This window comes from Halichoeres trimaculatus, unplaced genomic scaffold, assembly GCF_033239565.1.
Source record: "Halichoeres trimaculatus isolate MK-OKI-2021-1 unplaced genomic scaffold, fHalTri1.1 fHalTri1_scaffold_11, whole genome shotgun sequence".
Taxonomy (NCBI): Eukaryota; Metazoa; Chordata; class Actinopteri; order Labriformes; family Labridae; genus Halichoeres; species Halichoeres trimaculatus.
This window is the reverse complement of record NW_027437189.1, coordinates 26599874-26614763: the sequence shown is the minus strand read 5'-3', so window position 1 is coordinate 26614763 and position 14890 is coordinate 26599874. Positions and strand designations below refer to the sequence as shown.

General features: G+C 41.7%; 1 protein-coding gene across 2 annotated transcripts in view; it reads left to right on the top strand.

The window, feature by feature from the left end:
• mib2 (MIB E3 ubiquitin protein ligase 2) overlaps positions 1-14562 on the top strand; it is a 59002-nt gene extending 44440 nt beyond the window's left edge. For both annotated transcript variants that reach the window (XM_074681382.1, XM_074681383.1), the window contains exons 14-19: positions 6848-6974; positions 7201-7461; positions 9581-9759; positions 9842-10035; positions 11327-11392; positions 11847-14562. In XM_074681382.1, coding sequence (XP_074537483.1) covers positions 6848-6974; positions 7201-7461; positions 9581-9759; positions 9842-10035; positions 11327-11392; positions 11847-12088 — 1069 coding nt within the window. In that variant the 3' untranslated portion in view covers positions 12089-14562. The remainder of the gene's footprint in view (positions 1-6847; positions 6975-7200; positions 7462-9580; positions 9760-9841; positions 10036-11326; positions 11393-11846) is intronic.
• Positions 14563-14890: the final 328 nt, after the last annotated feature.

The following is a 14890-nucleotide window of genomic DNA, read 5'->3' as shown; positions in this document are numbered from 1 at the left end:
AGGTTACTGTTCAGTCGACGCTCATATGCAAATAAGACTTTGATCCAAGGAATGAAACAAATCAGATGCTTCAAATGACTCTGAAAATTAGATTTCCGTCCTCTGAATAGATTAATACTTTTTGCTAGACTAAGGCACAAATCAAATACTGAAATACTGGACAGTCTGCCTCTCTGTAAGGTGAGTCAAAACTTCATAAAAGAGACGAGCTGTCACTCACCCATACAGCACCTGAGGATGAAAATACACGTTGAGCACAGCTGTCAGGCTGTGTCATACAGGATAATATCCAAAGATAACAAGCATGTAAAGAAATCCGTGTTTGAGTATTTTACTGAAACAATTTAAGTTAAGCTTATGACTGAACGGATCATCCATTGGATAGACCACATGACCAACATGATTTTATTTAATAGATGTTAAAATGATTTGTTTCTCTGTGGTCTTTTTCAGAAAAGTCAGCTTGATAAGTAAGGTTCATATAATCAAGCTTGTCTGATATCCCAGCTAGTATTTTTCATAGTCGGACCAAGCGGCAACCTCTGGTCTAAGAATATGAGACAATGTGAAAGTGCTAAAATCTGCTGTTTCTTAAGTGTCCGCTTGAGGCTGGCTCTGGAAGTACCAGAAGTCACATTCACACCAAGCCAAAAAAAGCTGTTTTCAAAGCAGAAATTAACCTATTTACAGCCTGGTTCAAAAAACGTCTTCTATTTGAGTCGCTAATTTTAATATCAGCACACACTGTAAGAGTGGTGGACTTTTTTCTAACTCAGCCGTTCAAAAGGATAACAAGATCTCGAGCTTGCCCAATCAGAGGCACAGCTCAGGGTCACGTGACCGACAGGCGTCCTATAACTGTACGCAAAGCCCTTGCCACTTCTAATATGGCCGCTATAGCTAGTGTGTTTCATTTTCCGTTTCAGAAACAGACGGGTGACGCCAGGGAGACTCTGTCCATGTTCCATAGTCTATGAGTTGGACTTAGGTCACTTTTTTTCTCTTTTTTTTTAAGTCAAAATTGTTTCTTTCCCCATAAGGACTTTGATATGCAGCACCACCATCAGATTGTCAGACAGAAGTTTGATTATATTACAGATTTAGTTATGAAAAGTTGACATGCTCATAGTCTTTTTTTTTTTTCAAGGTAGGTTATGTGAAAGAAAGCAAACAGTGTAGGAAGACATCTCAATGGGTGTAAAAATGTATTTGAAGATCGTAGAGGTAGGATTCTTTAACAAGCTTTTGATCCATAAAGGCTCTTTATCATCTCAACAACTGAGATAACGAATGTTAATGTATCCTGTTGGCTCTACAGGATTTCTGTATATTTCCTGAACCAATGATGAATTTACATGTTTCAGACAAAAAGTCAAACTTTCCTAGTGCAGTCACGATCTGCCAACTTGCCAGAGTTTTGCAGATTCCTCCAATGACATCAAGACAATAAAAGTTTTAACACCAGTTTGAAAAATGAATACAAGAGTTAGTCTCCTCGAGGCTCTGAGTGTCGTCTCCAGTGTTCACATTTTTCAAAGAGCGTCAAAGTTTGCCTTGCCGTGGGGAGGTTTCTGCTTCTTTGCTCCCGAACTTTACGACCTTGTATGAACTTCCCTTCCCAAATATAACAAAATCATGTCATGGAAAATTGTCCCAGGCCCTTTTTTAAGAGGTGACATGAAGGAAAGGAAGCAAGAATGAAAAACACCAGGATCACCATCAATTTCCTCCCTGAAGGAATGCCACTTCATTCAGAGATTTTTAAATATATTTTATGTAATTTGATGGAAAGCGTCTTGGAAATTTATATCCCAAAGCTCTGTTAATGCCATCAGTTGAATTTTTTCAAGCTGTGAATGGAGTACTGTTTCTCTACAGTGTCTCCACCATCTCCTTACACCAGTCTGTCAGCTACTAAAACAGTCAATCTGAGCAGAGGTGGATTCATCTTTCCAGTGCTAAATCCTTACTTCCCAGTTTCACATTTCCACATCACTTCATCAGCTGGCCTGCTTATGGCTCCTACTGTGCAGACGCTGAAAAACATCCTGCTACAAATAATAATGTCAAGCCCACAATACGTGGACAAATGTCGTATGAAAAGAGGAAAAAGAAGACAGTCGGAAAGCAATAACTGTGTGTGAGAGGGGAAAAAGAGCGGCGGTGGAGGCCACAGAAGACACTCATTTAATAAATGTCCAATCTGCTCTGGCAAGTGTCATATGTGCAGCGTTGGGAGTTTAGGCTGCACTGCGCTGCATTCATTTAGCTTGACATTAACCTCCCTGCCAAGAGCAGAGACGCAGGATTTACAGTTTTCAGGATTAGCTCGGTTCACCAGTTCGAGTGTATATCATTATCAGAGGCGTACAGTTTAATGACACAGTCCAGGTGGTGTGAAGTTTTTTTTTTTTTACAGTGATTTTCAGTTTGTTTTGGCTTCAGTAGAACTGTAATAAAAAATGGACATGCATAACAGTGTATCTTCTGTTTAAGATAAGAGTCAGTTTTTAGGCTGAACTGAAAATTCTTAAATCCTTTTTTTTTTTTTGCGATAACGTTTGTAGTGTTTTCTCTTCCATTCACACTTCTTTTTTGTACAGGCCGCAGCTTCAAAAGCAAAAGTGCATCAGCAAAAGCAGATATTTTTCCAAAAGGACGTTGTTTAGAGTTCCTGCGAGCAGCTGTGGCTCTCTGTTTTTTTTTTTTTTTTGTGTGTGTGTGTGTGACAGAAAGATGAGAATGTTTTGTTTATTGGTATTTATTTACTGTGAGGAAATGGAAAAAGAGGGCAAGAGGCCAAGCTCACAAACAGTCCTGGGAAAGGAAAAGAAACAAGGCAAAAAGCCAGATTTCCTCCTGACTTCTCTACAGGGCAAAAGAAGCAAATGAACGTACAGGATGGTTCGTCTGTTTACTGTATTTGTTAAGAAAAAAAGAAGACTATTTGGCTGGGTTTCTGCCTCTTTCCAGTAAAACCACTGCTTTGGAGCTTTATTGCTTGTCCTCTCTGTCCCCAGATGTCTTTTGTTCCTCAACATTTTCCTCTATCCCACCCATTCGTCCAGCTCCTCTTTTGTTATTTATCCTTGTCTTTTTTGGAGTTGCATAGCACCTTTTGACAATACAATGTAAACTCAGGGACACACACCAGATAGATTTCAAACAATGCTTACTCTCTTTAAACAGACACAAAGACTCACTCCTCTTTCTGCTACATTTCTTTTTCCTTTATCAGAAGCATGCTGCTAACTCAACATGATACAAAAATAACCAAACCATGACTTTACTCACCAAAAAACTGCTCTACCTTCTAGCTCATACCCTCTAGCTGTTGTCTATGAAAACCTGAGTGAGCAAACTGCCTCCAGACGTTGGCCAAAGTCTGAATATTCATGAACACACAGGAGTAACGATTATGGAAATAAAGCAGAGAGATGTGGGGACAAAGGTGACAAACACCACATGGGTATGTCCACCGAAGATCTGTGAGGGTGAGCACTTTGGGATGTGAAGGTGCTTCTGGACAGTGTTTCCCTCAGTCAATACCTACACTAGCCACACACATATACGCACACACACACACACACCCACGGAGCTGCATTGCAGGTACCAATGACCTCCAACATAAAGTCTCCTCATCAGCCTTAGTCTGTATAAAACTCCCAGAGGAGATCCCACCCATGTGTGTCTGTGCTTTAAAGCTCCCATATTCTGCTTCTATTCTGCAGTTTAACATGGATCACCGATGTCTTCATGAAATGGTAGTAACATGTTTTGGTCCAAAAAGCCAATAAATCAAGCACAGCAGCATTGTTTCCATTGTTTCCTCTCATAGCCCCTCTGTTCAGAACGCTCTGATTTAGTGGGCGTGACCTTCATATGTAAATGAGCCACCGCTGATACCGCCCCACTCTTCAACGTCACTGAGAGCGGCGCCACGAGCTCCGAGTGCACAATGTTTAGAAAACAGCGAAGCTCGGTTACTGTAACATTACAGGCTAAAACAACAGGCTAACCGCAGCTACAGTTAGCATCCTGAAGCTAACACAGAGACAGGGGGGACACTGAGGAAAAGCTCTTACATCTGCTCCACGGCACACAGCATTTAAAATACTCACATTTCCAGGGTCAGAGGTTTGTTGGTGGATGGTTGGTAATGCGCCTGGATTCAGGACCAGTCTATTCGCTAATGCGCCTGGATTCAGGACCAGTCTATTCGCTAGCCCCCTGTTGGACTGTCCAAAGTTGGAAAAGCAGTCGGTCGTGAAGTGACTAGCACACACGTGGACAGTTTTACTGAGTGTAGCTGGAACATTTCCCTCATAAATGAACTCTAGCCACTTAGTCTCGTCTTCTTCTGAGATGAGAAACTTGTGCATGGAACTATGTGGCTGTTTACAGCCAAAAACAGCCCCCCCCACTGCTGGAGGGAAGTGGGCGGGGAGGGGGTTTGGGGGTATTTGCTCCGGTGGACCAATCAGGTCAGACTTGCTCCTGAAAAAAAAGGACTCGCTGACGTCAGCAAACCCCGGAAATTCCAAACAGCTCGTTTTAGGTCAGGATCTTACATTCACAAGCACCACTAAGTACAGGTTTGTCATTAAGTATCACATTTTGTGGGCTGGGAGGAAAGCCAAAGACCCACAAATTTCACTAAAAGACTTAATAAAGTGATTTTTGCATAATATGGGACCTTTAAAGCCCACATTCGGAGCTCTTAGAGGTCTCACCTTCTGAAATTCAGTTAAAATTACCAGCAGTATGCTATTAATGCTTGCAAAGGCTTTACATTTGGCATTTGTATCATTCAAAACTATAAAAACACAAAAAAGTTTTCACATTTCCTTCACAAGTCATGGAACATTCGTTACAGCCTGATACAGAAACCTTGGAGTTTCAATTGAAAGTCGAGTTTATGATAGATTTCATGTCATAGAATAGTGAATCTGTACTGGGAATAAAGAATAAGAACGATGAACAAAGGGTGTAGTCTCATTAATATGATGCTTTTATCAGTTCAATCGAGTCTTGTTCGTATGTTCACCGAGGTTGGGTCATGTGGCACCGCAGCCTCCATGGTGGCATGCCAGCTTCCTGGCTGCTCAGGAAGACTGTCTGCTCGGTTTCACACGTCATAAAGCAGGCTCAGCGATAGAGCAGAGGACAACCTGACAGGGCAGCCCGGACTCACACTGCAGCAATGACCCGCTGCATCAAACAAAAAAAGTTGTAATGGTGTCAGCTGACAGAATGGGGCCTTCATTATTAGAAAAACTACACCTCTACCCAGTGTTTACCCCATGTGTAGGATAAAAAAAAGAGGAGGATTGTAGTTTTAACCATTAAATGTTGAACCACTTCTTTTCTTTAGTGTCTGACTTTCAGTTGAAGTATTAATTGCACCAGTAGTGATAGTCTTCACTGGTCTAACATGGAATAATACTGAAAGCTCTCAGGATGAGAGGAATCTAATATTATTCAGAGCTTCAAGCAACAATTGACCTGTAACATTCAGAGGTAGGTGAGAATTAAAGAAACATCAGGAGGCGGCTCGGCTGTACTTAGTGAGAAGCGGCCGCCTGTGGTGCCTCAGTGTTTTCTTGTTAGATCAGCTTGTTAGCAGCTCTGCAGCAGCTGCGGCTCATGCCAAGTCCACTGTGGCAGAGGATAATGTGAACTTTAGAGCTTTATACTTCTGCATGTTATGCAGTCTGCAAATGGGTTTGTTGTTTATGCTCTGTCGTTTTGTTCAGCGTGGCTCATGTTTATAATATGGAGGTTAAACGAAGGTATAGAAATAGGCTTAGCAACAAAGATCACAACACTTCAATTAGGGATGAGAAATACAGAGTAGCTGACCCCACAAGGTAACGATTATATCAGGATAAAGTGATTCTTTATTACATCAGCAACACTGCCCACCTTGGCTTATTAAGTCGTGAGACAGTGAGTCAGAACCTGTTTAAAGAGCTGTTTTTGGTCTTAAATGAAAATTCAGGATGATGATTCTGTCCTGTCATGTGAATCCTGCTGCTGTTTCAATGTTTTTCCCCCAGCTCTGCTGTAATAGAGCTCATATTATATAACTCGATAACCTGATATGGATCTTCACAGATATGCTGATCATCATGCATCATCATTTATTACATTTCGATCCTGGAAAAACCCATATTAGCAACAGTGTCGCATGCAAAAAATGTGTCTCATAAAAATAAAACCAGTTAGTTTCAAATAATCAGAGGCGGTAAGGAAGTAGCACTGTGAAGAAACCAGAATGAAACATGCAGTTCATAAATGATGTGGTTTAAGGGCAACAATTTACACTTCAATATGTAAAAGAAAATGCTGTAGAGTTGTAGAAACTTAAGAATTAAAGCAAAAACTATTAAACTACTATATCAGAAATAAAGTTTGAATTGTGACAGTGGTATGAGTGCTGTTGGCTCAAAGTTAATTCCAAGTATTTTGGAGCATAGGAGCTAAAAGCTCTGGTAAAAACTTTCAAACTGTCCAGTATGCCCTTATTGAGGTTAAGATGTTTAGTTCATTAGCACTGTTTACAAATAAATATCAGCTGATAATGTCTTTTACTGTTACTTTCATACTTGATGTCATATGTTTAAGCCCTTTTAAGAACCACTATATGCCATGATCAGATCTTGATAAACAATCCAGCCCTAAAATCCAACTACTGGTTTATTCTGAGCCCTTCTTTGTCCAGAGATGACAAAAAAGGACCCAGGGGAACTATTAAGGCAATAAGTGTGTTTAATTGAAGCATTAGCCAGAAAGACTTTTGTGTTCTGTGCCTGATTAAGTCTTGTGTGGTTTGTCCTGACGGCAGGGCCACAGAGAAGATCCTGGCTCGAGCACGGCAGCTGGTGGACGTTAAGAAGGAGGACGGATTCTCAGCGCTGCATCTGGCTGCCCTCAACAACCACCGAGACGTCGCTGAGATCCTCATCAAGGAGGTGAGTTCAAGACAGGAGCAAATCGCCATCCTTAAAATCCGTCCTCAAGTTTTCTTTCTTTAGCTCTGCTCTTAGGATTTTGGTTAAATGCCCAAAACTTCAGCTAATTGAGAGATAGCGACTGTTATCTCCACTCAATATCTGTGCCAAGTGGTTTTTAAGATAACCCCAAAATGTTTTCTAGTGAAAAGTAACCTATCTTTGATTTCCTCTTCTTCCCTTACAGGGACGCTGTGACATCAACATCCGCAACAACCGCAACCAGACCCCTCTCCAGCTGGCGGTGACGCAGGGCCACACTGAGATAGTGCAGCTGCTGGTGGATGAGGGGGCCGATGTCAACATGGAGGACGAGGACGGCGACACAGCCATGCATGTTGCTCTCCTCCGCCCGCAGCTCGCCAACATCATGCTCAGCCCAGCGGTGGGAACCAGCAGCACAGAGGAGAGCAGTGAGGGCTGCTCATCCACATCCCTCTACTGCAGGGTGAGGGCCAGCAGAGAAAACATGTTGATTTATTGATTTTAGCAGAGCGTGAGCGTCAGATAAGAAAACAATCAGGGTGCTTTCAAGTTTCTGTCAGTCAGTGAAATCTACCAACAAACACATTTGAATTTTTTTTTTTTTTTTTAGTTTTCTAATTTTGTTTGATTTAATCAGAAAAGCCTACAAATCTTGACAAATGTAGCCTTCATTTTCCACATTTCTTTGTCAATTAGCAATAATTTAATGTACACTAATACTCATTACTTTTCTACAAATTTTTTGCAAGCTTGTGAACATTATGGCTGCCAACCAGAAACATGCGGGAGCAGAGGTTTAGACTTTTAGCTGGTATTTTTCTGGTCCTGTTGACCTGACTCAGGATTGGAAGGTGTTCTGAGGTGACTGCAGCTCTTTACCTCTTTACACATCAGCGCTGAATTCTTGGTACGTGCGACCAAGTCTTAGCTAAACAGAGATGAGTGTGTTTCCACCGAACAAAGGTTACAATAAGACTGTTTACAACAAATAGGAGACCAAGAGACGTTTAAACATTCAACCAGGAGTAAATATAGACTCAATGAGGGGTAAACAGACTTCATAGGGTAGCTGAGGGCTGAAGGTGGGTTAAATGGATTAATGCAGTCTCAAGGAGGAAAACACAGACTTACTGCAGGTTGAATTAAGACCTGAAGGTTTGATGGAGTGTATGGTAAACAAAAACAGAGCCAGTAAATGAAATGTTTACAATCAAGGGTTAATCTTGGATAAAGCAGCTAGCTGTATTAGTTCAATGAAGAGTGAAAGGTTGGAAGAGGGAAAAGAAGTCTTTAGGTAAAGGGTTAACTGAGGACAAAGGTCTTTAGTGTGTAAACAGGGCAGGATACTGGTTAGGTGAGGAGAAAGTTAGTTTGATAGGAGCGCACTGAAAGAAACTCTCATGTTAGTCGAAGCTTTCTCTGTTTCTCTGTGTTGTTCTGAGAAAATCAGAGCAATTTAAAAACAAAACAACTGAAACATTCAGGAAATACTTTCTTAAAAGTGACGAAGGAAATTTGATATTAAAGCTACATTGCTCAATATTTAGTAGCATGGGCTAGAAATGAAATGTAATACTCATAGGTCTGTTAAAATAAGTGTCTACAGAGGCAGTTCGCTTTAATGGCCATGTTTTCTACAGAAGCACAGAAGGGACAAATTAGAGGAGAGCTTGGCAGGACAGCACCAATCAAATGACAAAGATATTGATATTTAGAAAAAAAAATTTGATGGTAAAAACTTGACTAATAGAGGATCAAACTGATCACGAATCAAAGCACCCTCCTGTCTGCAAATGTTATCTTTGCTCCATGGGCAGGAAGGGGTCTAACTGCTGACCCCTCTCACTTTATACACAATAAAATGAGCCATTGTTAACAGAGGAGATGATAAGAGCAGCTTTAAGCATGTGCTGAAGGTCATCAGATTTTTTTTTCCATCTTGTTTTACAAAAGAAGCCACAGACTACAAAGTTTTTATATTCATTTTTTAGAAACCTTCACTCGTGCGTCTTTCTTTGAGCACTTTCAGTTTATCACTGTTACATCAGAGCGTGTAGATATCATTGAGGAATGTCCTTTCTAGCCGACATGACCGCAAACACTGCAGCCTCTACTTAATATCCTGGGCACCTGCCAAATCAACACACACACACACACACACACACACACACACACACACACACACACACACACACACACACACACACACACACACACACACACACACACACACACACACACAAACGCGGGTCCTTCGTAGGTGGCTAGACTTAAGTGCTCAGGGCTGTTTTGTCCACTGTCAGCAGATGAGTTATTGAGTGAGTTCCTCAGTGTTGATCAGATTTAGGTTTATGTTTCAGGCTGAGCAGGATTGTGTTGGTTTTAATTCAATTACCTTTTTGTTTTTTTTATAATCAGGCCTGTCCTCTGCTGCTAATTATCCTCACTTCTTATCCGCATTAACAGCATGTTTGTAGATTAGTGCCCGCATCAAAATCCTGTTTGTTCTAACTCCAGCTCTTCTTCTTTTCCTTTGTTTTCCCATCTCTGATTCCTCGCACCATCCTCATGTTTGTCCACAGCTGAATGCTACCGGTCTTCTTGGGAACACAGAGCTGAGTGTCGGGGCAGCGATCGCTTGTTTTCTAGCACAGGAGGGATCTGACATCAACTACGCCAACCACAAGGGCAAGAGTCCTCTGGACTTGGTTGCAGACAGCACCATGACGCAGCTCATCAAGAGCTTCTCTGAGAAACACAGGTACACCTCTGGAACACTGAGCGTCACATGTATTGGTATTGATCTTTATGGTGTTTGGTTAAAGCCGTGTGTTGTCTGTCAGGTTGCAGCGTCTGCAGGCCATCACATGTGGTCAGGGCCTGAGCAGTGCCAGCCTACGGAGGGTCCACACTACACCAAACACCATGACAAACCTGGTTCTTCCCACACCCCCAGGGCCCAGTGAATGCCTCATCTGCTCTGAACTGGCTCTGCTGGTTCTCTTCTGTCCCTGCCAGCACAGCGTGGCCTGTGAAGGTGGGTGGGAGCTTGGAGTTAGAGGAGGGTTAGGGTGATGAAGCAAGTGGCGGTGAAGGGTCACACTGTTACCACCGAAATGTGTGAAAAATCAGAGGAATGCAACACTCAGGGTGAAAGAATTCTAAGTGTTTTAAATGTCAATAACTATTTATATAGGATGCTTTGAGCTCCTCAACATGCATTAACTAGTTTATGAGTGGCTCATGTACATCTTGGCAGTATTATTTATTCCACAGCGTTAGACTCACCATGGTTAATAGACATACAACCTTAAATCCTATCACAGGTTTGGCTATCACTGATACTGAAAACTGCCTTAACTAACCCCTATATTTAATCAATTTGATATATGTTATCTTAGGATGTCATTATCTCAATTTGCCCATGGCAGTTGTTTCTGTGTTTTTTGCATTTGCATAGTTGGCAGTCCATTGGTTCATTTACATCCACTTGTTTTTTAGTGGAAGAAGAAATGCATCACAATTTTCTGGCTGATCACTGAACACGGATCTTTAAAAAGCCTGACCTGCTGATACCGATTTGGGCTGATACCGTTATCTTATTTATTTATTTTTTTAACTGACAGCGTATAGCTTCACTGTTCCAATCTTATTTCATTGAAAATCATTGAACAATGAAATCAATAATCAATTAAACAATAAAATCTTTATGTTGATAAAGTGTCCTGAGTTTTAGGACTCAGAGCAAAAAGCAACAATGGCTGGCTGTCAGTCCTTCCTGGAGGTATATAAGATCATTGTCATGTGTAAGGATCGGCTGATCATCAATTCCCCAAAATCAAGGAAATCTGCACCGATCAATAAGTGCTTGTCTAGTTTTTAAGTGGATTTTTTGCAAGAAACCAAATCTCATTTCACCATCATATTTTTTCCACAGGGGCAAAAAAAAACATAAAATGTATTACTGTCCATGATAATTTAATTATAATAGCTCATTACGCAAACTACCCAATGACGTCATTTAGTGACTTATGGGACAGCCAATAGCTGCTTCTCTGTCGTGTATACAAGCAGTCATGGAATAAGGGTTGTGTTTAGTAACTGTTGCCTTGAAAGAAGTGTCGTATTGTTCAGTATACCAGTGATACTGGAATTTGTTTACAGCAAAATTCCATTTTTTCAGACAAGCAAAATAAAGATATGATTTCTGGAGGAAAAATGTTACTTTGTCTGAGGTGCAGACCATACCCGTTGCATGCCTTGCCTTTGTTTTTGGTTGAATTGTATATCCGTTGCTCCTCCATGCTGACCTCATCCTTGTCTTGCAGAGTGCGCCCATCGAATGAAGAAATGCATCAAATGCCAAGTCACAATCACCAAGAAAATTAGACAAGGTAAGAAGACGCTTCTGATCCAGGTCGTCTGGGATTGACTAAAGGAGGATATTAGCAGTTCTGTTTGTCAAATGTAGTTTATGTTTTTTATTAGAAAAGAAAAAACACTTATTAAAACATGTATCCAGTTCTGATGATGAGCTAGAAAAACACTGGGTATGTACGTAATGTCATTTTTTTATTTGGTGTTTTTCCATCTGACAAATCTTTACACTCACCACTTCTCCAGTTTTAAGGACCAGAGATGAAAGAACATCAGTGTTTGGGATTAGCTGACAATTGGATGTCTGATAATTTGAGACATATTCTGTGGTTAGTTGATGCAGGAAACAGCTTTGAATTTTGTATATTAGCACCGATATGAAACAGCAGTAGAGTGGCACAAGAGGAGGTGAACTCTGGAAGGCAGTTTTTCCAGTTTCATGATGCTGACCCTCCTCCTCATCCTCCACAGACCAAACGGAGGTGGACTGCAGCCCTGGCACAGAGAACTCAGAGCAGCACAACCTGCTGGAGCAGCTACAGTCTCGCTACCGGCAGATGGAGGAGCGGATCACCTGCCCCATCTGCATCGACAACCACATCAAGCTGGTCTTCCAGTGCGGACACGCCTCCTGCATCGACTGCAGCGCCGCGCTGAAGACCTGCCCCATCTGCCGGCAGACCATCAGGGAGCGCATACAGTTATTCGTCTGAGCTTCTCTGTCCTCTCGGATCTTGAACACCCAAAGAGGATGTCGGAGGGGGGACCAGGGTGAAGTGGGAGGGCAGCCGTTACATTTGAAGATCCTGTGACCTTTATCTGCCTGTCACACCCTCCTGCTCCTGGCACGCCCCTCAAACTTTACTACATGACGCTGTGTTTTTTCATCGCTGAGAGTCCACTGTTACGTTTTCTTGATCAGCACAGACAGGGACATGTCGGTGACTTGGGTAATCTTCAGAATTAGAGCTGATGGTCCACCGAGCCCTGACGGGAAACAGGCGAGGACTTTTGAGGTGATGATGCCGCTCTGAAAAGCCTGTGAGTGATAAGGCGGGAAAAGGTCCCCCACTTCTTCTGTCCCTCACGCCCGCTCAGCCTCCACCTTCTGTAATCTGTCCTCTCTTTGCTGCTTTAAGTGGATGTCTGTTACCCATAATCCTCTCTGGCTGTCTGGCCTCCTCTGTTTACACGGCTGCACAGAAACAGTCCTGTCTTCTCGACCCTCGGCCTGTCCTGTGAATTATGTTTGCTCTCATTTGTACCAATCTCTTAATAACCAGTGTTAGTCTCTGCAGAGGGAGTTGGTATAACTAAAGGCTCTCTATATAGTCCCCAGCCACTCGCCTGTATGCAAGGGGGAAATACACACTATATATGCATGAAGATATGCATATTGTAAAGCTGAAAATGACTGTCGTCAAGGGTGGTTTGTCGTCGTCAGTGTTTTATTTCTCTCCGGTTACATTTGTGATTTTTAATGTACCGATAAGTACAGATTTTTATTTATGTGTGAAAGGTGGTGTTATGTAGTAATGTTCTTTTTTTCAGTTGGTGTTTACTCGACTAAAAAACGCTTTTGTTTGTATTGAATTTCACCCCAAGCCTATGTCCTCTACTCAGGGTATCAAATCATGGAAAGCACTTGTGATATCCATAAAAGTTAATGACCGCCCCTCAAGACACACACGAACAGAGACACACACACGGCCAGCTTTACAAAGCTACAGTGCTTGGGAGTGCTTGTAAGTGAAGGGTCTCATAAAAAATAGGTCAAAAGTTGTGCACAGTCTCTGAAATCAGCAGAAGAAACCTTCTGTTCAGATTCAAAGTATCATTCTTGTTCGTGAAACAAATGTTTGCAGAAGTTTCTGAAACAAGTACTGACATTTTTATCAAACGCCTCCCAGACGCAGCATCAGCTCTTTTTGTTGTGTTGGATCAGAGAGCAGTGTGTTGGTTTGCCTGTTTGTGTCCGGAGACCACATCTGTCGGTTGTAGAGACGATAACCAGCATGCGGTTCAAAGAGGAATACTTGTGTTTGTGTTTTATCCACCACATGTATTGTAAGATAAAGAATCTGAAGGGCAAAATCATGACGTAGTGGTGTTGCACCTCTTGCTCCACGTCGCCTTTCCTGGTCCAGTCATGTCAGATAACCCTCCACCTTTTCTCCTCTCTGGTTCTGGATTGTACTTCATCTTCACCCTCTCTAATGTGTTGATGTGTTTTCTTGAAGGGCTTATGCATATAAGAAAAAAATACTATTTTAATCTTTATTTAATTTTTATTTTCTAAGATAAACTTCCAGAGACAGGAGGGCTTTAGTTTTCTCTTTTTCGATCCCACATTTTGGGAGAGCCAATGTTAAAGATGTACATTTGAATGTCGGGGAAAAAAAATGTATCCTGTCTCACTCTGCCTTTTTTTACGTGTAAAAAAAAAAAAGATGTTAGAGGATGGAGATGGAGCAGCTGAGATGTGTTAAACATGAGGTTTACTTTGAGGAAAGAACTTTTACATCAGTGCCAAATCGCATGAGGATGTGCATGGGCATGCACGCCCGAAGTTATCTAGACACACTATGCTAAACCCCTCGGAGCTCAAACGAGGGTTCAATTATTCCAGCGGTGTTAATAAACTAAAAAAGCAGACATCAAATTTGATTTCGTTAAAATTCAGAGGTGTTGACTCAGCACACTCAGTTCGTGGTGTTAGCATCCTATCTTAAGCTGTAGAGCTCTGAACATCCTCATGTCTTCACTGACGAGTGATGCAAAGCTCACTTTGAGAAATTTATCAGTCCCATATTGTTTGGAGCTTTTTACAAATATATATTTATATTTTATGAGACATTATAAATCAAGGGACAAGTTTCTTACACAAATTTCAACATTCAAAGGTTTGTGCGATGGTGTTCTGAGTTACGATGGATTTACAGGAAAAGGCAATAATGTTTTGGAAACATGGGGAAGAGGTTTGAGTTCTTTCTTTTGTCCCTCTGAAGGAGGCGGCTGTGAGGGCGGGAAACAATTTATGTATAAAAACACTATAAAAGCAGCAAATGTTACTCTTGGTGTTTGTACAGTTCAGCTCTTGGAGTTCTGATGTTGGCCTTACTGTCCATTCCTCCTCTGTTGATGTTTTTTCAGTTGTATTCTGTACAAAAATATTTTGCAATAAATATGGAACTGTTTTATAAAGACTTGGGTTGGACTGATTTGTGTTTGTTGCTGCAGTCAAGTGTCACTCAGACATATTTAGTCTTTTGCCTTTGTTGTCTCCTGCTGTGATCCTGTGCTAACTCCGTCCACTGACATGATGTTATTTGGAGCCTGAAGTTCACTTTTACTTTTCCAACTCAGTCCCACGTAGAGGCACCCACTTTCTTTACTATGGTTTCAAAAATTGAGGAGGTTTTTGTGCACCAGGACTAGCTCAACAGTCAGGTTGCACACCCTGTACAGAGGCTCCATCCCCCTCAGCCCTGGTCATGTCACTCTTCACCATCTCC